The sequence below is a fragment of the Anas platyrhynchos genome, chromosome 2, assembly GCF_047663525.1.
Source record: "Anas platyrhynchos isolate ZD024472 breed Pekin duck chromosome 2, IASCAAS_PekinDuck_T2T, whole genome shotgun sequence".
NCBI classification, from domain to species: domain Eukaryota; kingdom Metazoa; phylum Chordata; class Aves; order Anseriformes; family Anatidae; genus Anas; species Anas platyrhynchos.
The window spans coordinates 47,497,457-47,524,966 of NC_092588.1; the positions used below are offsets into that span (position 1 = coordinate 47,497,457).

At 32.8% G+C, this 27,510-nt stretch overlaps 1 protein-coding gene across 5 annotated transcripts in view; it reads left to right on the forward strand.

Moving 5' to 3' along the window:
* The window catches only part of SNTG1 (syntrophin gamma 1), a 348,743-nt gene that overhangs the window by 283,886 nt on the left and 37,347 nt on the right, over positions 1–27,510 (forward strand). For all 5 annotated transcript variants that reach the window (XM_072034682.1, XM_038174969.2, XM_027452099.3 and 2 more), the window contains 2 exons: positions 11,429–11,545; positions 15,704–15,775. In XM_072034682.1, coding sequence (XP_071890783.1) covers positions 11,429–11,545; positions 15,704–15,775 — 189 coding nt within the window. The remainder of the gene's footprint in view (positions 1–11,428; positions 11,546–15,703; positions 15,776–27,510) is intronic.

Below are 27,510 nucleotides of genomic sequence, written 5' to 3' on the forward strand. Positions count from 1 at the left end.
AAGTTTTGGTTTCAATTTTATAATTTTGGGGAAAATAACTTACTAAGTCCATATTATTTTATGACACTGCAAATAGAAATTTACTAACAGCAAATATGCTGTTCTCAGAAGCTGATGACTGAAGCATATATTTATTTACTTTTAACATTTTTCTTGTTGGAATATCCTACTGCTGCTGAGTTTAGAACCCAAAAAAAGTGCATCTTTCCTTTAAAAAGAAAATTGTTATGAAAATTGTGCAGATCTGGAGAGGCAAAAGTGCCTGAAGCAGTAGATAGGCAATGTTGGGTCTGGGAACCTTCACAAAGTCCCAGGCAGGTGTCCGGCATCTTCCAGTTCTCTGATTAATGGCTCTGTTGCCATGTGAGTTGCTAAGTGAATCTCTACCCAACTGACATTTTCAGTGTACTCCAAAGTCCAGCAAGATCATGACACAATTTGCAATTTCTATGCTGCTTTATTTCAAATTTCTATGCTGCTTTATTTCAAATATACAGTTGGAAGTCACTCTGTTTCCCATTATTGTAACAGCCTATTGTAAAATAAGCTATTGAAAGGTATCACCCCTTTGCTGAAAAAGAATTAAGTGCAACAAGAGTTCAATAAATGTGAACTACACTTATTCCCTGCCAGAAGCCATGGGCATATAGTCTATGGGAGATCCTTCAGGATAGCCTAGGTTCACTTTAAACAACAGAGCACCAGACAGATTAAAACAAGCTTTATTCTAACAAAAGAAGAAAAAAGAATCAATTATTGATAAAAATTAAGTTATGAAGAGAAGCATGAAAACAGTATTATGTAAAATCTATTGAATATCATGTTCTTGATCTAATCATCCCCTAAGGTTTTCCTCAGCTCCCAAAGGAGGGATTTTAAAAGTAATTTCCCTCTACCTTGCTGTCTTTCAAAATGGGAGTGCATTCTGGTTCTCTTTCTCAATCCAGTTGAACTTGGATATAGATGTTTGTAAATTAATATTTTAAAGTAGTCCAGAATAGCCCCACTTCTATTTCTTTCTTAGTAATAATTTAGGAAGAATTTTACTTATGGGTGTGTAAGAATGCAAGTTACACGTCATTACTTTAGTCCTTTAAATGCCAACTTTTCCTTTCTGGTTGGAAAGTCAATAGAGTTACAATTACTTCCTACCTTTATTTAGCATATGGCATTATTAAACATTTCTGAGGTTCACAATAACTTCTAAGTTAGAAGGATAAGGCTAAATACTTGACATGGAAGGCTAAATACTTGACATGGTTGGTTTCTACAGACTCTATGTAGTATACACTTACATATGGATACACGTATGTGAGCACTGTGATATTTATCAACTCTGTTTTCATCTGACTTATAAACTTCTCTTTCCCTTTCTTCTCAGTCTCATCAGGAACCTTCAAAAAACATAGCCATTTTGCACCCTGTTAACAACTGAGAAGGGATCATAAGATTCATCTTTCATGTCTTGTTATCTGCTTATGAGCAAAAATAGAATCCTGCTGTCTCCACTCAGAAGGCTGCCTTACTTGAAAGCAGACTATACTAAAAATTCCTCCTCAGAATGCATTTTTATGTTGAAGGTCGGTAGTGAGAGATTTCATACACTGCCCTATTGAATATGAAGGTTGATGTAAAACGGGTAGGTTTAGAGAATCCTGGACTGCTACAAATGTGAACTACTACGTTTTTATGTGGCACCCTGTGTACCACTGAGGAATAGCACAGCATTGTAATAAAAGTAACACTGAAGATGTTACTAAGAATACTAAGTCATGAGTACTCTGTAACAGATCCCAAGACTGATGACCACTTTGATATTAAAGATTATTAATGATAGAATCACAGAATAACTTAAGTTGGATTAGTTATTGTAGGTTATCTGCTCAGAAACCTTGAAACCTTGCTCGAAGTATCGTCAATATAAATCATGTTGCTCAGGACTTTGTCTAGTCAAGTTCTGGGTATCTTTAAGAATGGAGAGTTCATAACATTTCTCACTAAGAAATAATTCAAACTTTTCTGTAGTTTTAAAACCAAAAGATATCTAAGCTACTTTGATATGTATTTTCTTCTGCGTAATACCACAAGGTAGACATACAAAAAAAATGCCTTTCCATAGACCTAGCAAGGTACATACTGTGGTTTTCATTTGCAGGTTATTTATTTGTTTTTATAAAAATTGATTCATTTATTTTTCAGGCTGCTGTAGTTGAAGGTTCAAACCCTAAAAATAGGTGAAAGAAAAAAAAAGCAGTGACTCATAATGTTGTCTCTATTTAGCAGTAGTGGAAGATGAATTCTCTGGGACCGAGTTGTTAAAATGCTGCAAGTTTTATCCATTCAACTGTATTTTTTTAACTTTTAAAGTTGTCTTCATCAGCCATTCAAAATCCATTAAAATTTCTGTTGAAAGCCACAAAATTGAAAAACCTGTACATTTGAAGATACTCCAATAGATGCTATGTGTCTGAGAAGTATGAAACAAGAATAACTCAAAGCCAAATCCTAATAGTGTTCAACTCATTAGACTGACGTGCACTATTGTTTGAAACAAAGAAGACAGAGAAGAAAGTTCAAACTAGGTATTTCTGTAGGAAGGAAAAAAAAAAAAAAAAAAAAAAAAAAAGATGACATTTTATGACATTTTACATTTTAGAGGTATTTTTTACATATGTTTTTACAGTTAGTGTTTTGGTTTTTTTTTTATGTGACAAAGTTGGGTGATTGTCCAGGATTTTTACTTTAAATCAGTTTTTCAGGCTAAAGAATAACAAAACAAAGCACGCAAAAAATCAATTCCTTCTATTGGTCTCGAGTTAGTAGACGGCAATCAAAATGCTCATGAAAGTAACTTGGTTCAGAGTTTTTTGTTCCATTTCTCCTATTTTTGATTATTTATATATAAATATATATCTCTAACTTAAAGGAAGAATATTGTCTGATGTGCCTCTTAAGGAAGGAAACACAATGTTATCCTTATAGGCAAAATCTATGGATTTGGTTACAATTTCTCATTACATGGTAAGAATTGAAATATAAACTGAAGTTTTACTGAATTATTCATTTTTTGCATATCAAGACAAATATATTTTTCTATTTGTAAATTAAGGTTAATTAGATTTATTGCTTAATGATCTTAAAAACTGTGAATTCATTAGACAAAATATTATTTGTTATAGTTAATGAATGATAAAATCACATTAGGGAATGATTCGTTATTGCTTTGAACATTAACTTTTTATATTGCCCGTTTATTTTACATGTTATTAACTGGGATCAGTAAAGTTGGCCCACCAAAGGTACTCTGCGGAAGCACCAAACACTTACTATCTGGAGATTTGCACATTCTATAGATCTGTGTGTCTTTCAGTTGTTTCTGAATAATCCAGTAGTAGATAAAACTCCTTCATTAGCAAACTCCTTTCTTTTAGTAAACTTTGCTGCTGAGCACTGATTGACGGTTGCTAGAGAAGAAGCCCAGAAAATTTAATAAGAAAATTAAACTAGCTTTGCTTAAAAGAAATATCTGTACCCACTAATAGCTGTAGAGAAATGCTGACTTACATGTCACTTATGATTTGCCATCATGTTTCTGATTGTAGTAGTATTTAATCTTTGAAGGATTATAAATATTATTATTTTTTGAATTGGTTTTATTAATTACTTCATTATGTACTTTGCTGAGCATGTGAATATTGGTTTAAAATAATGTCTTATCTTGTTGTAATAATAGAGTCCTTCCATAGATGCAGTCAAGTCTGAAAAAATTATCAACTTTCCTTGAACCTTTATTATTTTTTTTCATAATAAATAAATTCAACTAACCGTGACCTGACCTTTCACAGACCTTCTTTCTCACAGCTTCATAAAGTAAAATCACAGGATAAGGACAACAAACAAACTAACTAATTAAAAAAACCTGTCACTATGTCTACTTCTTCAGTCACACTCTTTTCATTCAAAATGTAGAAAACTTATTTGTACATTTGAAAATGAAATTTCATCCCTTGATGACTTTTTCTTATTTCCTTTACATGCATCAAAATCTTATTCAAAAATGCATGACTTGCTGAAAGGCAGTGTAATTCTAGTCTAAATTTGCTCAATTGTTTTTGGAGATTTTATTCTATATTTATTATTCTAGGAGTATTGATAGTAATTTTGCCCCCTGAGAGCCCTTAAGAACAGTTAAAGCTTGCAGAAGTATTTTTCTTTTGGTGATCAGATAAAACAGAAAATAATAGTTCCTCAGTATAAACAGGAAAAGACATTTTTCAAACATTAGTAGCAATTTTACTTAGTTTGTACATATTGTCATTTAAATAACTAAGAATGTAAATTAAATTTTGGCTCCCTAATAATCTTCACCCAATGAATAACATTTTTCCATGGAATTTTGACTTTGCTTTCATCAGAGGATGAAGCATTTGAGCATTTTATTTTAAGCCTAAACAGATACGTATACTTACAGATGACAGCAATGCTGTTTTTATGAATGGTTCAGAATTTGATCCCACAAAGGTATAAAATATTTGTTAGTTAGGTCTTGTGAAGCCATTGTCACTAAAAATTGGACATTGGAAAAATATTACCTCTTACCAAGTATCTTCTATAGACTTAGACATTTGGGGTTCTCCCATATTTATTATTACCTTCTCCTTTGCATCTTGGATAGAGCTCAGTAAGCAGGCTTTCAGGATGTAAGCTGCACAGGTAGGATGATCTCACAGAGACAGCCAGATAGCCTAAATTCCACCAGTCCTGTCCACGTTCTGCTTACCAGTCCTTGCCAGAGAAACAGAAAATTGAAATCAAACCAATATCTGGAACCAAACATTGAAATCTAATTGAAAACTACTCATGAGGTGAGTTAGGAATGATAATAAATCTTTTCATATGTGATTCACTTGCACGTGTACCTGAGAAAGGTGACTGTGTCACTGTTTACTTGTTGGCACCTAGAGAAAGTCTGAAAGACTGTCTAGTGACTTGTAATGTTCAGATTTTTTGTTCATTCAGCATGTTTCAGTAGCCTACCCTGACATAACAAAATGAAGGTGACCCATTTTACATGAGAAAGGAGAGGCCACCTCTCCTCCACCTAGATTGAAATATTTGTTTATTTTTTCATTTATATTTTAGAGCCTCAAAATTTTGTTACATGTATGCTATGTACATATAGGAGGGGGAAAAAAAACACACCACAATAATCAAAGTGTAAGTCCTAAATATAGTCAAACTATTGGGCTATAGATGATGTTTACTTTCTTGCCACCTGAGTGTTAAGCTTTCTGTTTTGAATTCAGTCACCTTGGATTAAAATTTATAGCCCTATTTTTGCCTGTTTTTAAGTTCAGTAAGTGAAAAATGAACAGGCAGACATTCAAATAAGACCACTTAAAAAAGGTGTTTTTCCCAGTTAAAAAAATAATAATAATAAAAAAAATCCTAACGGCTATGGTAGCAGGAGGGAGAATGATAACAGTGTCATAGTAGTTTTTTAGCCAAGTTGTATGAGATCTTCTCACTATTGAAGAATTTGCTGAAAGCTGCTCTGCTGAGTGTCAGAGAAGGCCTGAAGCTTCTCAAGTGGCCTGTAAAATGTCTGTGATGGCAGTGGGACCAATGCTCCAAGGTGATAAACCTGGCAGCCAAGTGCACCTGCTCGGCAATATGTTAAAGTTGTATTAAATTGCTCTGAAGGTGAGTGATGTGGTGGGTAAGCAAGGGAAGTCTCTACAAGAAGAAATGAAGTGCCTTGAAAAAAATATATAAATAAATAAATAAGCAAAATAGTGTCTAATTCATTCTATTTACACAAAAATCTATCTTTGTAAAAAGAGCTGCATAAGGTCTTTCTTGGAAAAGGTCTTCAGCAAAAGAAAAGACATACTTCTGAAATGCTAGTTAACTCTACTAAAATAACAAATTCAAACTCTAATGATTTTAAAATATAAGTAATTGTTCATTGACTTGAATAATTCAAGGAAGCCAAAAAAAAAAAAAAAGACATTAACGTTGACATTTTGACAAAGACACACAGTTGCCCAATTAATGTTTAAATTGACTTTATCATTAGAAGAATTTATTTCAATAAGCAGATACTTAGTCTTAAATAAGAAAAATGAGTGTAGCTATTAACATGTAGCAGTGGATGGTGAATTGAATGGATGAGATAAAATCTTACTGTGGATTAATGGATTATGACATGAAGAAGATTATAAGGAACCTGGAAAGCCAAATTACAACTCTTTACCTCTTCAGAAAGCTGTCCTGTTTCCGTGTGTAGCTGTTGCTTTTCAAATATGTGAAGGAGGCTCCTAATACTGGATAAATATCTGCAGAGTTCCTAAAATGAACTCTTCATTATTCTGTGCAGCATTTACCTTGGAAATAACAAATTCTAGTGTAGTTCTGTTATCCTAAACAACTGTCTTCACTCTGATTATAATATTTTATGTTTAAAAGACAAATATACTATTTGTTTTCAGTATTTTATTATCAGTTTTCTATTAGATGGAGTATAAAGAAAAATAATCTTCCATTACTAAGAAATATTTTCAGATTTCTCTGGTACTCTACTTTAAACCCCCTAAATATTTCCTTAAATTTGTGTGATGTAACATAGTAATGTAAATTATGTAAATAGGAAGCTATATGGTAGAATAGAATGTAAACTAGATGGTACAATAAATATCTAGTCTTATAATCTCACATGGAATAATGAGTGAACATTAAATAATCTTTTATTACATAGATATTTAAGATCACAAAATTGTCTAGGTTGGAAGAGACCTCAAGATCATTGAGTCCAACCTCTGACCTAACACTAACAAGTGCTCCACTAAACCATATCGCTAAGCTCTACATCTAAATGTCTTTTAAAGACCTCCAGGGATGGTGACTCCACCACTTCCCTGGGCAGCCCATTTCAATGCCTAACAACCCTTTCAGTAAAGAAGTTCTTCCTAACATCCAACCTTAAACCCCCCTGGTGCAACTTAAGCCCATTCCCCCTTGTCCTGTCACCAGGCACGTGGGAGAATAGACCAACCCCCACCTCGCTACAGACTCCTTTAATGTACTTATAGAGATACTAAGGTGATCTTTCTCAGTGATAAAACACATAGGATACAAAGGAGAACAGAGAAACAATGAAATAAAAAATATTTTGCAAGCAATCATTTAACATTTTTACGCATTGGTAATTTTTCTTATTCTAGAGAATCAAAGAATGGTTGAGATTGGAGGGAACCTCTAGAAGTCATCTGGTCAAACCCCCTTGCTTAAGCAAGGTCACTTGGAGGAGATTGCCCAGGACCATGTCTCTTTGCAATAAAAACAAAAAAATAGTTAATTAAAAAAGGTATTTTTTGAAAGATAACCGGGCTCTCCGCAACCTAAAAAATCGCATAGGAGATATTTTGGCTTTGAACAAAAATTTTTATATGATTCATTCAAACTATCTACCATTAATTCTTCTGTTACTTTTGAAAAAATGTCTTAGTTCTTTTCAGTGTGGGACTCTTTGCCAATGGCTGCATTATTGTCGCACTTTTATTTCCATTTTAATGTGCTTTTCTTGTGTGCGTGTTTTTTGTTGTTGTTGTTTTGTGTTCTTTTTTTTTTTCTGCTAAAAAATGTCTATGATGAATTTTTAGACTATCACACAGGGACAAGGATATTAAAATCAGGGTAGAAGGAATTATCTGAGTTCCTCATCCCTCATCATATTTTTCTTTGTGTTATCTGACATATTCATTTGTCTTCTGACTCCATGTTTATCCTGTTGCCTTACAGCACTGTTTCATGTAATATGAGTATGAATATGAGAATTCCAAGATAAAAAAGCTGTCAGTACATCTGTCAGGACATCTAAATATCCTCTCATTTTAAATCACATAAATGTTACCTTTCATTTTGAGAAAAATGTCTTGTCTTTTATTTTTACCATTCTTCCTAAAATATAATAAAATTTGTATTAAAACTCTGGAGAAATCTCTGAAAATAGAAAAACTTTTTGTTATGGCTATTTAAGACATGTTAGCAATATTTTCAACTGATATGAAGGAGAGCAACTTGTGGATTATTTTCTTTCTTGACTTGGGTGTCTGTGTGATGGAAATACTATGGATTTTGTAAAGACTATGGATTTTTGACTGAAGAGAGTGTCCTGTTTTATTTATCATATAGGTATAGATTCTGTTAACTGTACATGATTTATCTCATAAACCATAATAGCTTACCGAATCTTTGTTACTGAACCAGCAGCCTCTGGATTAACTAATTTGCGTCACCATTTGATTTTGAGAAATGAGCTGCTGCAGGTAAATTAGAAACTACCAGGACTGTGTAAAAACATCTTTTAAGTGGAATGTTACTGCAAATAAAACGTGTTGGGTCTGTTGATTTCTCCTTCCCAGTTTTGTTGATAATGATCAGCAGTTCATTCAGACTCAAAGAAACATTTATATGATTAAAAAACTAGCCTCATTTTTAAATACATAAATGGACATTATGTCTATTACTGATTTCACATGCTTCATGTATCTGTGGTTATAAACATTTATTTTCAGACAGAATCTCAACAAATTCAACTTCCCAAGTCAAATTTCATCCACAGTTTCAATATATATGTTCATGAGCCATGAGTTTGAAAAGTTCAGATGCCTTTGCAAGTAAATAATTTTATTGAGGTTGTTAATAGTCAAAGTTTTTTTAGAAGGCCCAATATTTATCAGTAACATAAATGTCTCAAGAATGTAGTCTCTATTTTATCTCAGTTATTTACAGTTTCTCATGTTGACTATGTGCAAACTATCATATTTTATCTAACTTCAGTTCAGTGTGTTAGATAAATTTAGACCATATTAGGAGCATGCAATTAAAATGGTTATCAAGTTTTTGTTTACTTTTGTCCTGTTTTCCAGAATCTAATCCATATTATTTTAATCCACACTTGAATATACACATGCATTCAAACCACTTTATTTCTAATTACAGTCATACCGACTTTGCTTAACAGTTCTGCTGTATGTTTAATAGTCAATTAGGTATTTAGTCCGAAGGAAAAATGCATTTTGTTAATAAAACCTTAGTGCAGCAGATTGTCTGAAAAATCAATCTATTTTCTCCTCATGATCTACAGAGGCAAGAGAGCAATACTGAATGGAGAAATCACCTTAAATTTCACAGCTGCTTTAGTATTAAGGCAATAAAATGTGAAATATCAATGCATTTGCACAGCATGAGTGACTGTGCCTTGTTACTCTGATGAATAGGGGAAGTAGAAACCTTCTAAAATGAAGTATCATCAGGAAAGATGATATCTTACTGTGTCCAATTTTAAAGAAACCAATCTAAGACAGCACAGAATCAATTCAGTTTAATTAATTTCAAAGCATAGATGTCCTAATTCCTAGAAATTAGAGACCATTAATTCTCTTTCAGTTACAGAAGGAAAATATATCAAAATTGTGTAAATAGTAGTACAATTTCTATATTAAACTTCCTCCTGTATGTTCCTCCTCTCAGTCACTAAGCTCTACATATTAATACCAAGTCAGAAGGATGGGTCTCCATATGTTTCTTCATTGATTAACACACAAAACATCAGAAATAAGGGAAATCTGAATAAAAATTAAACTAAAACAATTTAAAACTTCTCTTATTGTAACTGTCAGGTTGTATTTCTGACTATTTTTTTCATTTAGGAATTAATAAGATTTCAGAAAATGTGGGGGTTTAGTTATTGCATGACAATATGGTGTTGATCATTCTGCTTAATTCTTGAGTATTGAGGCATGGCTGTCTTCTTTTTAGAGTCTTACAAGCTTTTTTGGTCGCTGAACCAGCAGATACTTAAACAAATGCTAGGCATTGAACCCAAGATTGTATTACAGTATTCATGTTTGCTATTAGCAATATAATTAACTGTTTAGGTTTTGCTCTAACTCTTGGAAGAATTGACCTGCTCCCTGTTTCTCTACAGACCAAAAAGTACGTACTAAACACTGATAGAGAGCAGTAGTGCAAGCTTTGTACATGGGGATTTGAAAAAGCCATTAATTTCCAACATGCAATAAGAACATCTAATGAAAAAAAAAAAAAAAGGAAAAAAAAAAAAAAGAAGAAATATACATTTTAATGTATATTCCATGCAGAATTATTGATAAAAACCCTCTTCCCCTCTTCTCAATAGCAATGAAATAAACTTGTATAAATTGCTTTTTCAAAAGTATGCAATATACACGATCTCCTTACAAAAATAAAATAAAATAAAATAAAAATACGTTCATTAAGTACATGTGTAATATTGGTAAGCTTACTAACTAACTGACTATTAATATGATTGTAATTATTTTTCCTAAACTGGTTTCCTTACATTTTCATTATGGCAAACAGAAAATATCAGGTCATTTAAGACAAGGAATGTTCCATGCCTAATTAATGTAGAAATCAATTTCACAAAGAGGTTTAAAAGCAGATTTATTCCATTAACAGCAACATATAAAATATGAGTTCATCTTTTTTCTATAACAGGAATGTACACTGCATGGCACAATGCAAGTTGTTTGTTGTTATTATCATGTTTATAAATCAGAATCTCTATCAAATGTCTACTGTCTGTTCAGATGTTCTCCAGCAGCTGGCATAATAATTACTCATACTGTGTTTTCTACTAGATACTACCTTAAGGATTTGATATTAAGTTACTCAGAATTAATAGGTGGATAGGTAGGGAAATAGATCCTAAAATGGGTTTGAATAAATCCTAGTTTGTGCATTTGTTTCTGAAGAACTGCAGGTAGTGGTAAGAGTTATCAGTATTCTGACTACTTTTTAGCACCATCCAAAATAGAATGCCTGAAAACAGACTGTTAATTCACTATTGCAAAGCAAAAGAGGTTCAATACTCCAAAATAAATTCTGAATGTGTTCAATCAGTACAATGTTCAAAATGTGTGCTCCAGAATGTTTGCTTTATCGATATAAGATAAAGTAAGATCCCATGTATCTGTCTGCCTTGTATCTGAAAACATTTAACAGTTTCTTGATTTTGCATTCCTGCCTAGTGTTTCCTTACACTTCACTTGCATTAAATTCCTCTTATTTGATTTGTCAGCAAGTATTTAGAATTACTCCAGAGAGTTCTTAATGAGATAATAGAGACAACAGACATCTGCTAGGTATGCGGCTTAGCTGTTATGTTGTTGCTAGTGCAATAAATAGTTCTGAAGTATTTTGATGTAACAGGCTTTCTTCTTTTAATCACGTGATTGTAAGTAAACTGCCAATATACCACATTGTGGCGGTGGTTCAAGGTTTGTAAGATTTGACAGACATCAGCTTACTTGCTTGAAATATTTGCAACTAATTTGAAGAAAATGTCTGAGGAATTTGTCAACACTATTGATTTTTCCGTCAGATAGTCTACATGGGCTGGACGGAAGAACGGGAACAAGACTCCCTTCAGGATCGAATGTACACACCAAAGTTTCTAGCACTGAGGGGATCTTCTCTGTATAAATTTATGGCACCTCCAGTAAGTATATTTCTCATGCTGAGTGGTCATAAATGTCATTAAATAAAATAGTTTCATGTAACATCTGCAATGCTTTACATTCAGGTATCACTCATTGACCTAACAGCATTGCAGCACTTCCAGCATTGAAGAGTTCCAGGGAATGTGGTATAAAAGTGACAGAAAATAACCGTTCATTAGATGACTGTGCAGCTAACAAGCACTTCTTTCCCCCTACTTATCTGAGCACTTAGAAAAATACAATAGAGATATATTTGTGCTAAAAAGGGGCTTTTCATTTCCCTTTGGCAGACAGAACAAGCCTGAAGCAAGCTGGTAACATTTAAACTAAACTATAATTCTAAAGGAAAACTGCTGAGATTTTTGGTTATACCAAAGCTTTTTGCATGCTGTGGAAATGGCAAGGCTTGCAAAACATCATCTCTGTCTTTAGATTTTATCCTGAATATAACTTTTATGCATCTTGGAAGCACCAAAAGGAAAACAGAGAAGCAAATGAGAGTTTACATTAAATATATTAATTGGAATCTGACTAAGAACACGAGGTAAAATTTTAGCTACTGTCTCATTCTCTGCAATTTCATTTCACAGTTTTATAGTACATCTAAGCCTCAGTAAATATATATATCCTCTAGCTAAATTTTAAGCCACTAGCTAATGAGTCACTAGCAGTACCAAATTATGCAACGGGTAGTGTGAATTCATTTCTTTTTATTGTGTGACTTTTCTGGCTGCTGATAACGCTTGTGTTGTCCAGATCCAGATTTTACATCCTTCATGTGGTTCAAAGGTACAACTCTTCATACAATTCTTCAGTCACTATTCTTATTTGTATAGAAAGTATTTAAAAACATAGTAAAGACATGAAAAATGAAAGTAAATATGAAAGGAAAACTTCATGTATTCAGTGTTGGTGGCTCCCATCACTTCACTGGTATGGGAGCTTGGCTCTTCTTGGTGGATATTTTTCAGGATCAGATTAAAATGACATATTATTCTGTTAAACACCTTAATTCAAAAACAGCCTTCCTGGCTTTGGTACATCTACCTCAGCATTCACTGCCTGTCAAGTAAAAAGCCCTCCCTCCTAGACACAATGCTGAATACCCTTGTTGAATACAAAAGAGGATTATTCTTTTGTAAGCACTCTGGAAGAAACTACAAGCCTCTTTACTGAGAATTTATATTATTACATTATTATATTATTTCTAGTATTATCTTGCATTATTTCTATTATTAGTTTCCAGAAGCAATGTGTTGCTGGTGGATAAATGGGTAATGATGGGTAATGGGTACTGGGTATGGAAAGAACATATTTATAATAAGGCTATGAACCATTCTGGCAATCTGCTGCTTTATGAGACAAAGCACTGATCCTATAGGTCTTGTATAGGTCTTGATGAACTGCAAGCACAACATTGTTGTTGTTGTTGTTGTTATTATTTACTTTTTATTTTAACCAGATTCTGGTTCTTATCCTAAAATAGGAAGACACTTCAAACAGAGAAAACAATATTTTCTGTTTATGGAGTATGAAGGAAAAATGGCAAATACACTCTTTAGAGGTACTGAGGTTCGTATAGAGGTACCTTAAAAAAAACACATATGTAATGCACACTTACATGACCAGCAAAATGTTCTCTAAAGAACTGCTGCCTTCTTTAAAAGGCAGCAGGCCTTTTAAAATTACTTTCTACATGCAAACATTTACACATAGTTATGTTTGCTATTCTTCAGGTATATGTGTTAATTTATTCTAGGGATTGCAAAAGATTAAGAACAAACTTTCAATGTTGCAGTTTCAGAGCTTCTAATTATGGAATGCATAAAGTGTTATTATAAGAAGAAAAACACTTTTAATTATATTTGCAATGTAAGCTTCTTGGATTAAGCTGTTTCTGAACAGAGATGTGCCAACTTTTTAACCAGAAAATCAAATTAAACTATATCCCTGGTCTCTGCCAAAGCGGGAGGCATCTGTTTAAACAGTATATATCGTCTGTCTCCCCTGCTGTTTTTTAATTTATTTGATCAATACTACTTCTACTTTCCATGTTCAGATACATGAGCAATTCTGATGTATCTTGTTTGCATTTTAAACCTTTTATAGAAATTTCTTTTTTTTTTTTTTTCCTGACATTTCTTGGTACATTTTCTCCTTTGAGTGTGTTGAGTCTGACAGGTTTTTTTTTCTTATAGTTTGGAAATTTCAGAGGAAATGAACTTCAATTGAGAAAAAACTGCTAACACCTTTTCTCTTGCTATTCAAGCTTCTGAATTAAGAAAAAAAAAAAAAAAGTGAACAGGGCAAACAATGTATGAATATTCCATGAGTTTCTTAATTTTACAGTTCCTTTTGCTTTGCACGTCTTTATATAGAAGGAGTTTTGTTCTGACCTCCGAAGTCCCCTTAAAAATGCAAATGCATGAAATGCAGAGAGTTCAATGAGCTTTTAAGCAAAGTTTCAAGTGTCTCTGTGCTTCAGCAGAAATTGGAGTTACTTTTTGTAATGGGGCAATATGGCATCAGCATGTATAGCTGGTGCTTTGGGCTCAGTGGAGCTGTAGCAAGACTCATCTCCCCATTCCTCTGATCACGGTGAGAAAGTTCATTTAATTTTTTGTCCTCAGTAGAAACAGATTAATTAATTAATTAATTAATTAATTAATTTTAACAAAAACATTTTACATGTCTTTCCTCTAAATAGCTTTTCCATTCATAAAGATTGTATATTTCCAATATTTCTTCACTTCCTCACTCTATATCAAAAATAATTTGTAACTCTCAGTATTTTGTCACTTCCTTCATTAGATATCTTATTTAATACCCATATTGCAATATGATGGTAAAAAGTGTGTTTGAAGATGACTGCAAACAAATAAAATTCCAATAGATGACACCATATTTTGAACTTTTAATTCTTTACTGTGATTTCCTCAAAAGAGATTCAATTTTAATAGCCTATATACCTAAAAATTAGTCAGGGACAGGATTTTATCATACATCATAAAATTGTATTGATTAAGAAAGTTCTATAGCAAGGCATCCAAACCTATATATGTTATTCAGGAATACTGTGTCTATTCATGGTGATTTTCACTTTCAATGAAAAATAAATTTCTCTTATGCTGTGAATACTATTTTATGATATATTTTTCAAATTCCTTTTTATTTTTAAATATTTAAAAACAAAATTATTCAACCTTTTTATCACTTCTAACAATTTTAATGACAGAACTATCTTCCTTTGGAGCTGGGCCATTGTTCATTACTTCTTGTCTTTTTTTTTTTTTTTTTTTCTTATAGAATATCTTTTTCTACTCTGTTTTGTGTGTTTTTCAATCTATTGAGACTGTGACTAATTCTTCTCTTTCCTTCATGCATTTTTATTCAAAAGTTATTTATAGATTGCTTTTGAACTTTTTCCAATTAAATATATTCATCTATCCCTTTTTATCTTGTCTAAGTGTTATCTCCCACCTTTGCATCATTTTGCTAAGCTGTATGTAGTTTTTGTTGAAAATAGTTGCTTTAAATTAATACTGTTAAAAGCAATTGTTAAATCCTGAGACTACAAGGAGCAATAGACTACTATTCAAATCTCAATTTGTTGGAATTTAGGAGAAGACTCATCTTGGTAAAGAAAAAAGGAAATGTGGATTTACCTGTTTCATTTCTAGTTATTTTTTTTTTTCAACTACATTGAGAGATATATATAGTAAGTGTCTAGGACACTGCAAGGTTGGAGGGTTCTGTTTTATGGTTTTGGACCTTTGCAAACAATGTAGGTGATTAGAGCAAATTGCTTATTATAAGTAGGGAAGTGGGGAGAAATGGGTCTCTGTGAACCCATTAAAGTATCATGTTGGCATATCAATTCAACCCCCACTAGCATAGGCAGAGGAAGCTCCTTCACGAGCAGCCTGCATGCAAAGCTACTTGAAGGTACAAGGAAATAGTCAGGATGTCTCCTCAGCACTGTCTGAATGCAACAGTCTGATACCTGGTAGTTATTGCTCAAAATAAACCATACTGGATGTAAAAGGTAGGAAGTTCTAGGGATAGATTATTTATTTATTTTTTTTTATATAGTAAGCTTATTCTTGAAATAAAGAAAAATAACTTGCTTTCTTTTCCTGTTTGTTTTTTTTTCCAAGGTTACAACCTGGGATTGGACACGAGCTGAGAAAACATTTTCAGTTTATGAGATAATGTGCAAAATTCTGAAGGTATGATTAAAATCCCCCTGTACTCGGCTCTGGTGAGGCCGCACCTCGAGTACTGTGTTCAGTTCTGGGCCCCTCGCTACAAGAAGGACATCGAGGTGCTTGAGCGGGTCCAGAGAAGGGCGATGAAGCTGGTGAGGGGCCTGGAGAGCAAGTCCTATGAGGAGCGGCTGAAGGAGCTGGGCTTGTTCAGCCTAGAGAAAAGGAGGCTCAGGGGTGACCTTATCACTCTGTATAAGTATATTAAAGGAGGCTCTAGCGAGATGGGGGTTGGCCTGTTCTCCCATGTGCCTGGTGACAGGACGAGGGGGAATGGGCTAAAGTTGCGCCAGGGGAGTTTTAGGTTAGATGTTAGGAAGAATTTCTTTACTGAAAGGGTTGTTAGACATTGGAACAGGCTGCCCAGGGAGGTGGTTGAGTCACCATCCCTGGAAGTCTTCAAAAGACGTTTAGATGTAGAACTTAGGGATATGGTTTAGTGGGGACTGTTAGTGTTAGGTCAGAGGTTGGACTCGATGATCTTGAGGTCTCTTCCAACCTAGAGATTCTGTGATTCTGTGATTCTGTGAAAATATGTAAAATAAAATAGCACTTTGTCAAACCAGTTGAGAAGCCAGAGCATAACACTGCAACTAAAAATCCATGTGACCATCTTGCAGAAAAAGATCAAATTTTGACCCTTTGAAGTCAGTATCAGAAGTCCTGATGTCACTAGGTACAGAGCCAAAATCTATAATGAATATTTCGAAAAGGCATTGAAAATTTGGAAATAAACTGATTTTGACTGGAAAGCAATTTTATTTCTTCATAACGCAGCATGGGTTTTCTACTGAAAAAAAAAAAAAGTTTTATAGTTTTACTTTACTGGCACACTCAACTGGTATAAAGTCTATTCTTCTAAATGAGGAGGTAAAGAAATAGGGATCAATTCTGTTACTTTCACATACCTTGATGCAACTCACAGTTACAATGTAAGATTGCACTAAGACTGACAACAGAGTCCTTAAAACTCTGAATGCCCCTCTGAAAACTTTTGTCCTTCCCCCCCCCCCCCTCCCCCCCCAAGTTTCTTCAGTTTGCCTCAACAGTAATAAATGGAAAAGCCAAATGAAATATGTTTAGAAAGTTAAATCTGTGAGTAGAAAACTGCATAGGGCCATTATGGTACATTGTATTTAATTTTTCATATTGAATTCACTCAAAAATAATATATATTGTCTTGTCTCTGTTTTTAAAACAGTGAAAAACAGTTTTCCAGATGTTCAGCATGTGGGGAAGGAGAGGAAAAAGAGATCGGAAGTTGTCTCTTTCCATTCATCTGAAGTGCTTTCCTATGTACTTTATTATTATATAATTTTTTTAGGTCCAAATTATATGAGGCAATTTGGTCTTTTCTGAAGTTTCATCTAGCAGAGACTAACATCATGAAGTATGAACAAACTTATTTAAATAAAAAAAAAGGTATTTCCTTTTGGGAAAACCTTATACTGATGTATGTACTACACTTCCAAATTTTTATAGCTCATGTAGGTAAATAACCCATTCCTTTAGGAGCCAGAGTAGAGATCAAACAGCTGTAATAATTTCAGAAGCTTTTTATGTCAGTGAGTTCAAAAATAAGAAAGCAAATTTATAAACTGAAACAAAACAAAACAAAACAAAACAAAGACAAACACCTGCTAGTAATCTGAAAAAGAAAAGGTAAGAGTTCTAGTACCAGTGGTTTGTTTGTGGGGTCTGGAGTTTTGGTTAAGGAGTAGCACACTCTAAATGCAACATGTCCCATCACAGTGGTATGTACTTTAACTACCAAGTGTGTGTAAACATCGATTCTTTAGCAGTGGTCATGTAGGGAGAAAGTTAACAGAAATGGCTGTTCACTCTGTAAAGACATTGCACTGAGAAATTAATATGAACAGTGCTCTTAAAACACAGGAAGGTTTAGGGAGAGATGAAATATCTCACTCCTAGCTCTTCAAGCTGTCTGTAGATCCTCCATTCTCAGTTTTTATTAACATATCATGTCCTAGAATAAGGACAATTCCAATATAAGTGGTATAGAAATATCATTCATGCATTTCTTTATTATGTTACTCATTCAGTTATTCCTTTATTGTCTGTAAGTATAGTCAAGCTCATAAGGTATTGAAGTGTTTCAAACAATAATTTTGGGCTGCCTAAAAACTCTAAACGATTAAAAAATAGTAGCATAAAATTAACTTCAGTGAAATTATAGCTTCTGACATTGGGGTATTGATCTTCATCTTCTAGTTTTCTGTAGCATATACTATTGGACTTAAGCATTGTTTCACTAAATGAAAAAGTGAAACCAGAAAAACAGCTTTCCTTTACTACTACAACAATGAACTTCTGTAGAGACTCAAGTTTTTGTTAAGCTTTTCTGCCAGCATCATAAAGGTCTCAATTTTAGCAATGTGTGTTTCTAGACACGTTTGTACAAAACACATTGCATGGATATTACCAAAGCAGAGACAACTTTTTTAAAAGTTAGTTTGGTACTTTGTGATCACCTTCAAACTTCCTCCCTTTTATTGTACCTCTCAAGCTACTTTCATAATAAATTGGCTTCTCTTGGAGAATGAGTTGGATGGTAAACTGGTAGACTAACAGGTTTTTAATATTCTCAGATTGATAGATAGCATGATAACTTGGGAAGACTCATGAAAAAAATGAAGAAAAGAAACCTGGACTCTTCTATTACAGACTGTTCCTTCTTCTACACTTTCTTTTCTTCCAGAGAAGCTACTGACTTTGTGTCGTTCTTTTTAGAACTATTGAGAATATAGAATTGTTCTATTTCTACGTCATAAGAGATAATCATATTTCGTTGGACAGAAATAAATCCAGGAAGATAATAATGCCATCTGCAGAATAATATAGCTACTCAGTTTCTCTAAAGTGGGTTTAGTTCCACATTCAAGTCTAAACTCAAATTATTCAGGCTACTCATTTACTAGATATAAGTATCACAAAACATTCCCAGATGGTGGAACACCACATACTTTTATTTATCTTTTTGTATGATTGCTACCTTGGATTTTAGACCAAATGGACCACCTAGCACTTACCCAAACGATTCTTGGTGTAGCTTGAATGTTATCATGGGTGAGGAAAAATTTTCTATTGAGCTGTTTTCCCATGTACATCCTGTTTAAGAAGGACAGAGTTTCATAGTATGAATTGCCCTTTCCAGTAACTGTGGTGTGAGTCCCATACATGCTTTATTTATTACAAATGCAGCTTCTACAAGGAAAAGAAAGAGGAGGAGACTTATTTTTTACACAACAATAAGTCAATATTCTTAATGTGATTACAACCTTCTACATAATCAGATACACCAGTAAAAAATTGAAGCATAAAAGTAGATTTTTAAAAGCTCTATTTTGACTTTGAAAAACATTTTTTTGACATAAATTCATCAAACAAGCACTGATCCCCTAATATGTGCAATTTAAAAAGTAAAATAAAATAAAAATAAAATATCACATTCAAACACTACCAGAACAATAGTGGATTATTTAAAAAAAAAAAATAATAATAATAAAATAAAATAAAATAAAATAAAATAAAATAAAATAAAATAAAATAAAATAAAATAAAATAAAATAAAATAAAGATTCTGTAGTAGACCTTCAAACTACCTTGTAAAAATATGTATATTATAAGTATGAAAGTCTTCATAGTCAATATTTTGGGGTTGAAATGTTACCTTTTGACATGCAAATTAAGTAAATCAGACAGTGCAATAATCATATTTTAATTATATTGGACTAAATTATTCATTATGACATAATGGCAAACTTAGCAGTGGGCTATATTCAAAGGAAAAGGGACATTAATGAAAATACAAATAACTTTGTGTCTGGAGGAAAGATATATGAGTTGATAGGCATAGTTAATAAAAATGTAATAGGTTATTATGGGATGCAAGTACTTTAACAGAGAATAGAGGGCATTGAGAACTCTTTAACCCTTAAAAGAAACAAGTTACAAGAAAGAACAATCAGTAAGTAAAGCTATACAAGTTCAAATTGGGAAGAAGTTAGAATTTGTAACAGTTCTGATGAGTGGAATCAGTGGAATAAACTGGTGAGAGGAAGTGATTGATACTTTTAATCCACTTTCCTTTCTGTACAAATTCTATTCAAACTGATGCTACTGGGACATCAACACTTAGCATATGAATGAAAATCTGTAATTCATGTTAAACAAGTTTTCTGTAAAGATAATCTGAGGATACCACTTCTGAAATTAAAATGTATCAATTAATCATTTTCAACAGAATTGGTGGAAAAGTAGGGATAGTGCTATGAATAAATATTGCTATTTTATTCTGGAAGAATCTTGTTTCACCCAGTCCTCTACTTTGAGGAGTAAAGACCCATTAATAGCCAGATAATTCCAATTTTAGGTTTGTTCAAGACTTCAAAAATTGAAGCAAGATATAACCATCAGAAATAAACAGATGGCCTTGGCCTCCTCAGCACTTCAAAGTTGGTTGAATTGAATATGTCTTTTGGTACCTCCTACGTTTTTGATGTGCAGTTAACTTGTGTCCATCTTTTGAATGTGTGTATGTGTGTGCACATGCATGTGTGTGTATATTTAAAAAAAGATTATAGTATCTGATAAAATGCTAAGTAACTTTGTTATTTCAGTAATTTCTTGCACAAGGGAGATAAAAAAAAAGGGGAAATTATTCAGGTAAAATGTGAATTAAAAATAGAAATTACATTTATGTTCTATCAAGTTTGCTTTTTTACTTAAGTTACTAATGCACTTCAGCTTCATACAAGCATCTTGTTGTAATTATGAGAAAATGCTTTATATCTTTCAGTCAACCCCTCTGTCTTCAATGTGTCATGCAAAAACATTTGGAGATTTACAATAAACAGCTTATTTTATTTAGCATAAAAGAGGAAGCATATTCAGGTAGCAGATCCGATCTGAATTGAAATGTGAGGGTAGTTATGAAAAGAAGTCTATGCTGGCAGTATGTCAGAATGGTGAATCATTGATGTTTATATCTGATATAATTCACATCAGTGTAGCTATACTTTTCTTACTGTAGTAGTAATTGGGATCAACTCAGTATCTCAGATGACTTGTGTTTCCTCCCTCATCTTTTAGCTATTAGTGTATAAATTTCTCAAATGGAGCTATGTTATTTTTCCCAATTGAATGTCCTGTAATTTTGTTCTTCTTCCTCAATAAGTCACATTACATCTAGATCTCAACTAGGAAAAATAGACGTTGTGCTTTATGGGGAAAAAATAATTTCTATTATTGCTTCAGATATTTTTAATAGGAAAAGAATCATACAGAATCATAGGAAACTACATAAAATGTTTATATATTCAGAGTAAAGTTTAAAATGAATGCCAATAGACTAATAAATATTTAAAGTAAAGGTACAGATTGTATTTTGAGGTGCATTATTAATATAATTTGGTCAATGGCTAAAGCTTACGTTGTGGTATGATTTCAATAAAATACTTTATGCAAATTCAAAACTGCTTAGGAGGTGTAAGTAATGGATCCCTTTTATCAACAGGTTAATACTGTATCTAGGGAACATTACATTTTCAGCCAATTTTGACACTTGTAAAAAAATGTTAAATTGTTGAGTGTTTCACTTCTAAGTAGTTGAAGTAATTTTATGTCCTGCTGATCTGTATGTTAAGTATATTTAACGTTTCCAGAGAAAAGAGGTTCTGTTCCCACTTTAACTTATATTACAGTTGTATTATAAGATAAAAATAAAAGTAGAAGTCATAAATGTTCTCCTTGTCCACCGGCATTAAGACGATCATTAAGTTGTCTTCAGCTACACAATAAAGAAAAAACTGTCAGGTGCTAGTGTCATTCAGTACTGAAATAGAGCTCGTACCAAGGCTGTTGAATGTCCATGGTTGTATCCTTTTAAGCATAAACAGGTGTGTAGCTGCTCCTACCTTGAATAGAGATGTGTACTAGATGACCACATTTCCTTTTATTCTGTGATTCTGTATGTGATTTCAATTAATTTCTCTTTGATGGCTACATAGTGATAGAATTCCTAATACCTAATTCCTAATTTGGATATGTTCAATAGGCCCTTTTCGAAAGCAGACAGTTTTATTAGTTGCATGACATCTACCATTGTATAAAGACTTGGTAAATTTTTATTTGATTCAGAAAAGGAAGATGTTTTAAATGTAGTTTTAAGTAAGGTTCTGTTTCTCTTTAATTTTAGATATATTTTTTTAATGGAGGGGGGATTTTAAAATTTATTTATTTATTTATTTATTTATTTATTTTCGTATAATATTATATATTAGTAGATATATATCAGTAGATAGCATAAACTGTCTACTCTTGGGAAAACTTAGTCAGTTGAATTTGGCTGTGGCAGCCACCATTAGAGTCTGATCCTGCTTCCTGGAAGAAATAATAAGATAAACACACAGAAAAACAGGAAAAGAATAAGAAATACAGAAGATATATACTTAAATGATTATTGCAATCTCTCTGTTGGTTAAAGGCATTAGTTCTTCCCTCTTCTAAGAAATTTAATTCTTATTCTCCCAATATCTGTGTCCTTTACAAGGGAAATCTTTAAAAGACCTTTTCATACCTTTAAAACAAATGCATGATTGGAAAATAGACAAACATGTAGATAACATATAGAGAGTTATAAGGACTTTTCTCCTTGAAGTTTGTCTTTGAATCAGGTTCTTCTTTTTGTTTTTTGGAGAGGTGTATAGCCACTTGAAGAAAGAATGATGTATTCTGTTCTCATTTCTTATGAGCAGTAAGGTAACATCCCCTAACAGCTGGGAAAAGCAGGGAAAATTCTTTCCTTATGCGATAGAGATAGAACATGTTCAGAAAGAAATCATCAAAACAGTAGCAGCCAAAGTTTGCTCAGAATGTCTGTATTTTGCAGTAGATCTTGATTTATTTTTGAGGACAGCAAATGTTTCCTCCCATACCAAAAGCAAACACTTCAGTTACAAAGGATATATGTTCCAGAACAGCCCAAAAAGGTGTTTCAGGGGCTAGTTCTCTTTCTTTGTATGTTCTTTTGTTTGTTTGTATATGACATGGATGGAACAATTTCATATTTTTCCTAAATTATTTCACAGAACTGATTGAGCTGTTTTAACTATAACTTGAACATAAAAAAATATCCTTAGGCAACTAACATGGAAAAAACTATAAGCACTATTACTTTTGAGAAACTTGTAAACAAGGGCTTAGAATGAAAATATATGAGCACTGCTATCAGTAATTGAAATGTTTACTCTTCTGGGATCTGTTCTCAAATTTCATTTCCAGCCAATAATGCCTCAGAGTTTGGAGAGGTACAAGACTTTAATAACTCTCCAAAGAGGTCATCAGCACATTTTAAGTTTCTGCTTGTAATTACCTTGCACTCTGATTTTTCTTTAGGAGGATACAACTACCAGTGCTTCTCTGGAAAGTATTAGAATAGGTTTTTGTTTGTCTGGTTTTGTTGTTATTTACCCCAAAGATGAATTGTCTTTATAAAATACTTTTGAAAATTGTCCCCATATAGCATTAAAATAAACACATTTATGGATGGAGGTTATTAAGGAACAAACAGGTAACATTATGGCACATCAGGAGAAACCTAAATTCAGACTCTCTGAATAAATAAGTCTTTGAGCCTGAATCATCTTTTAATCAGGCAGAATTGGAAATTAATTTTACATTCGAGCTTAGTGCTTTGCCTATTAAGTTACAAGGAATGAACATTTCTATTTCTCCCAAGCAATCACAAAGACGTTTCTAATGGAAATTTAATTGAAACTAAAATTTATCTTGTACTTGTAATGATTTTTCGCCTTCAGAATGCATATTTTCACAAAATTTGAATATTGAAAAATATTCTATCCATTGTTTTGTTTAGCTGAAATTCTGTGTCTATTTAAATACATATATTTATACAATTGCAACATTTTTATTCTCATGTTTTTTGACTTCAAAGTTCAGATGGATCAACAAAAAAAAACAAAACCAAAAAAAAAAACAACAAACAAGACATATGCCTGCATGCAAATGACATAGGGTGTTTTATTTTCTTTATTATTTGATTAATGAGGATATGTTGGAAAAAGATTATCTTTTTTTCTCACTTGAGTGAATCTGTTCCCTGCTGCCTGTAAATGCTATTAGAAAAATCTCCATAGCAACTAATGGTGATGCTTGAGAAAAGTGTTCCCAAAGTTTCAGAAAAAGAAATAGATCATTAGTATCCCTTAGAAATAAGTATTTTGTTTATGTAGGTGGAGATAAGTGAAAGGTAGCAAAACCAGTAAATTTATCAGGGCACTGATTCCAGCAGATGCGAAAGCATGATGTGATTATTTTTGCAGTTACTTTGGTATTATTTTGGAGTCATTCTTGTACAGAGGGGAGAGATCTTTTTGTCTTCAGAGAATTTAGATGCTAGATTTGAATCTTGTTTATGATAGGACAGAGTCATTTATTTCAGGAATGTCTAAAGTAGTCAAACAAAAGAAAACAAAAGAAAACAAAACAAAACAAAAAAAAAAAAAAAAAAAAACATTTTATTTTCCCATTGATGCATTATTAAGAATTATATCTAATATTGCAAACATTAATGTTTACATCACTTTTACAGTGGAAATAAAAATTACTTAAATGTTAAGGTCTTTTTTTGTATGTGTATGTAAATAACTCTGATTGAGATGGTTTTGAACATCTTACATGGATTGTTGCTCATGCCAAAACCTGCTTACCAGTGCCACTAATACGACAGATCAACCTTCAAATTTCTTTATATATTATATACATGTATAACCTATATTTAACAGGTAAAACAGTATTCCAGGCAGTTATTGAGCCTTCTGGGTTAAAGTCATACCATGAGCATGAGGCAGGTAGAATTAGTTTTGTTTGACCTTTATAGAATAGAACAGTGCTTTCCCTGACTGTAGTAAAAGTCAGGGTCTCTTGCATCTTAGTGGATTTAGCTAAGACCTAAATGAGTATTCAGTGGATCCATCACACATAAAATGAAAAGATCCAAGTAATCTAAAAGGAGTACTGTTGCTTTTAAAGGAGGAAAGATTCCCTCTGCCAAAGAGAATATGATATCACTACTCAGTGATAAAGAAGCACTCTGCCTTAATTTGAAAGGACCTGCCTAATGAGCCATGCTTGGTTCCCTTTAGACAAATTTATTACTCTCACTTAACATGGACATCATTATTAATTAGGCAAGCAGGAATCATCCCATACTGTCAGCAGAGATGCTGGATTACCCTGAAGCTGGGTGTAAGCCAAAGACTTTCCTCACAGCTCATCCTTCAGCAGGGCTACTTTCCTTCCAGTAGGGAATTAGCATACTGCTACAAGCTTTGTGACTGTTCCTCTTCAGAGTCTATATTAATTCATATTGAGAACATCAAGGACAAATGGTACAGATGATCATTAACAGTATGAAAAAGTACTTACAAAATAACATGAAATTAGCTAATGTCCATCATTGACTAGTGAGTGTTAATAAAAATACAGGTTCAAAAGAGCTTTTGAACTGAATATAATACATTATAACTGAAGTAACTATTTTGTCAAAGTCAATTAGTGAAGATTCCTTCTTAATTCAGGCTTGTTTTTGGGACTCCTGACAAATTTATCCTAAACTTGCAGAGCTTAGGACAATTGTCAGTTGGATTCCTAAGACAAAATTTCATATTGCTACCTTTCCAAGGACATTTCAACAGCTGTCTTTTAACTTTGTATACATATTGTTTCCTACACCTATCCATAGTATAATTGAAAACATATTTAAATCTATGATATGGTATGTAGGTTTCACTTTTTACATACCTGAGCAGAAATGAAAACTTAAAGAAAGGTCAAAAGAAAGCAGAAGCAGTACTAAAGAGAGCCTTGCAGAGCCATTAAATTGTTTTTACACATAAAACAAAATACCACTAAGAAGGAAATTAATATCTCATTTGTATGGTGACAACTCATTGTAAACTAAAATATGCCAAGCAAATATAGTTGACTGGAATTTTTCTTACCATTCACTTAACCATATAGATGGATATCAAAATCACATGTACATGCAGATCATCAAATTACAATTAATTTAAAAAAAATGAAATTTTTGTTCTGTGGAAAATTTTCATGTTGAATTTTGTTTTCATTCCAAATAAGAAAAGTTCCTGTAATATTTCAAATTATTTTTCTACACTATTTTCTGGTATGAAGAAGTTTTGTTTTGAACTTTATTTTTCATCTTTTTTATTACTTTGCATTACTTTGTTTTGTTAATGAGTATATATTGTTAATGAGTAGAGCTTAGGGATATGGTTTAGTGGGGACTGTTAGCGTTAGGTCAGAGGTTGGACTCGATGATCTTGAGGTCTCTTCCAACCTAGAAATTCTGTGTGTGATTCTGTGTGTGATATTGTGTATGTTATCTGTCACAATCTGATGTAGTAGTTGAAATATTCTTTTTTTTTTTTTTTTGTATGTAAGTCACTGAATATGCTATCAATGCATAGTATTGATTAAATCCTCTCAAAATCCAAGTATCATTTTAATATAGATATAGCAAAAATATGGCTTAATATCCCAAATCCAGTTTATCTTTCTTGTTTCATCTTCTAGGATTGATGAAATGCTTAATAAAATTTAGTACAATTACTGCTAGCAATATTGGTGATAAAATGCAAAAGCCTTTATTTAATCAGTTCAAAAGACTGTTCTGAGATTTTTGCACTTTTCAAACACATTTTAACAGAGATCAGTGTCAATATAGAATCCTCTCAAAATCCAAGTATCATTTTAATATAGATATAGCAAAAATATGGCTTAATATCCCAAATCCAGTTTATCTTTCTTGTTTCATCTTCTAGGATTGATGAAATGCTTAATAAAATTTAGTACAATTACTGCTAGCAATATTGGTGATAAAATGCAAAAGCCTTTATTTAATCAGTTCAAAAGACTGTTCTGAGATTTTTGCACTTTTCAAACACATTTTAACAGAGATCAGTGTCAATATAGCTATTAACACTTTCATTTTGACAGTTTCTAAAAGAACTCAACACTTTTTCACAGCCAACATATTCTTCGCAATAGGAAAAAAAGACAGTGAACATGTGAGTCTCACAGTGTAATCAAACCTTAACTGTACCCAGCTAAACACAGGTAGGCATTCTGGAACCAAGAATTACACTTCCTTCCATTTAAAAACAGGGCCTGTTAGTTCAATTGTTCTTAGACAGTGATTCCTGTGATCCCCCACAGTGCCATAGAATTGTTTCAAAAAATGCCAGTTTCAGGCACAGTTGATTTTTTTTTTTTTTTTTTTTTTTTTTTTCCTATTGGCTATTGTTAAAAATAGTTGAAGATGAGGTTGAGGTATTTTTTAGTTTCATCCAAGGTATGAAGAACCTTCCCTGGGAATGATATGTATCTCATACATTAATTTTGTTAAACTCTGTGCTGAATAGGTCCTTCTGATTATGGACCAATAGATCTATTCAGTCAGGTGTAGCTCTAGGACTCTAATGACTTTCAGATCCCACTTAAGTCCTGTTAGGCAAGATGTACTGTTACCCTGTATGAAGTAGGTGTCCTTTCCTGGAGGAGTGAGCACTTTTATTCATCCAGTTCCTACTGATGGGGTTTGTATTATCAGGTGCTAGACATGTTTTATGTTGCTTCTC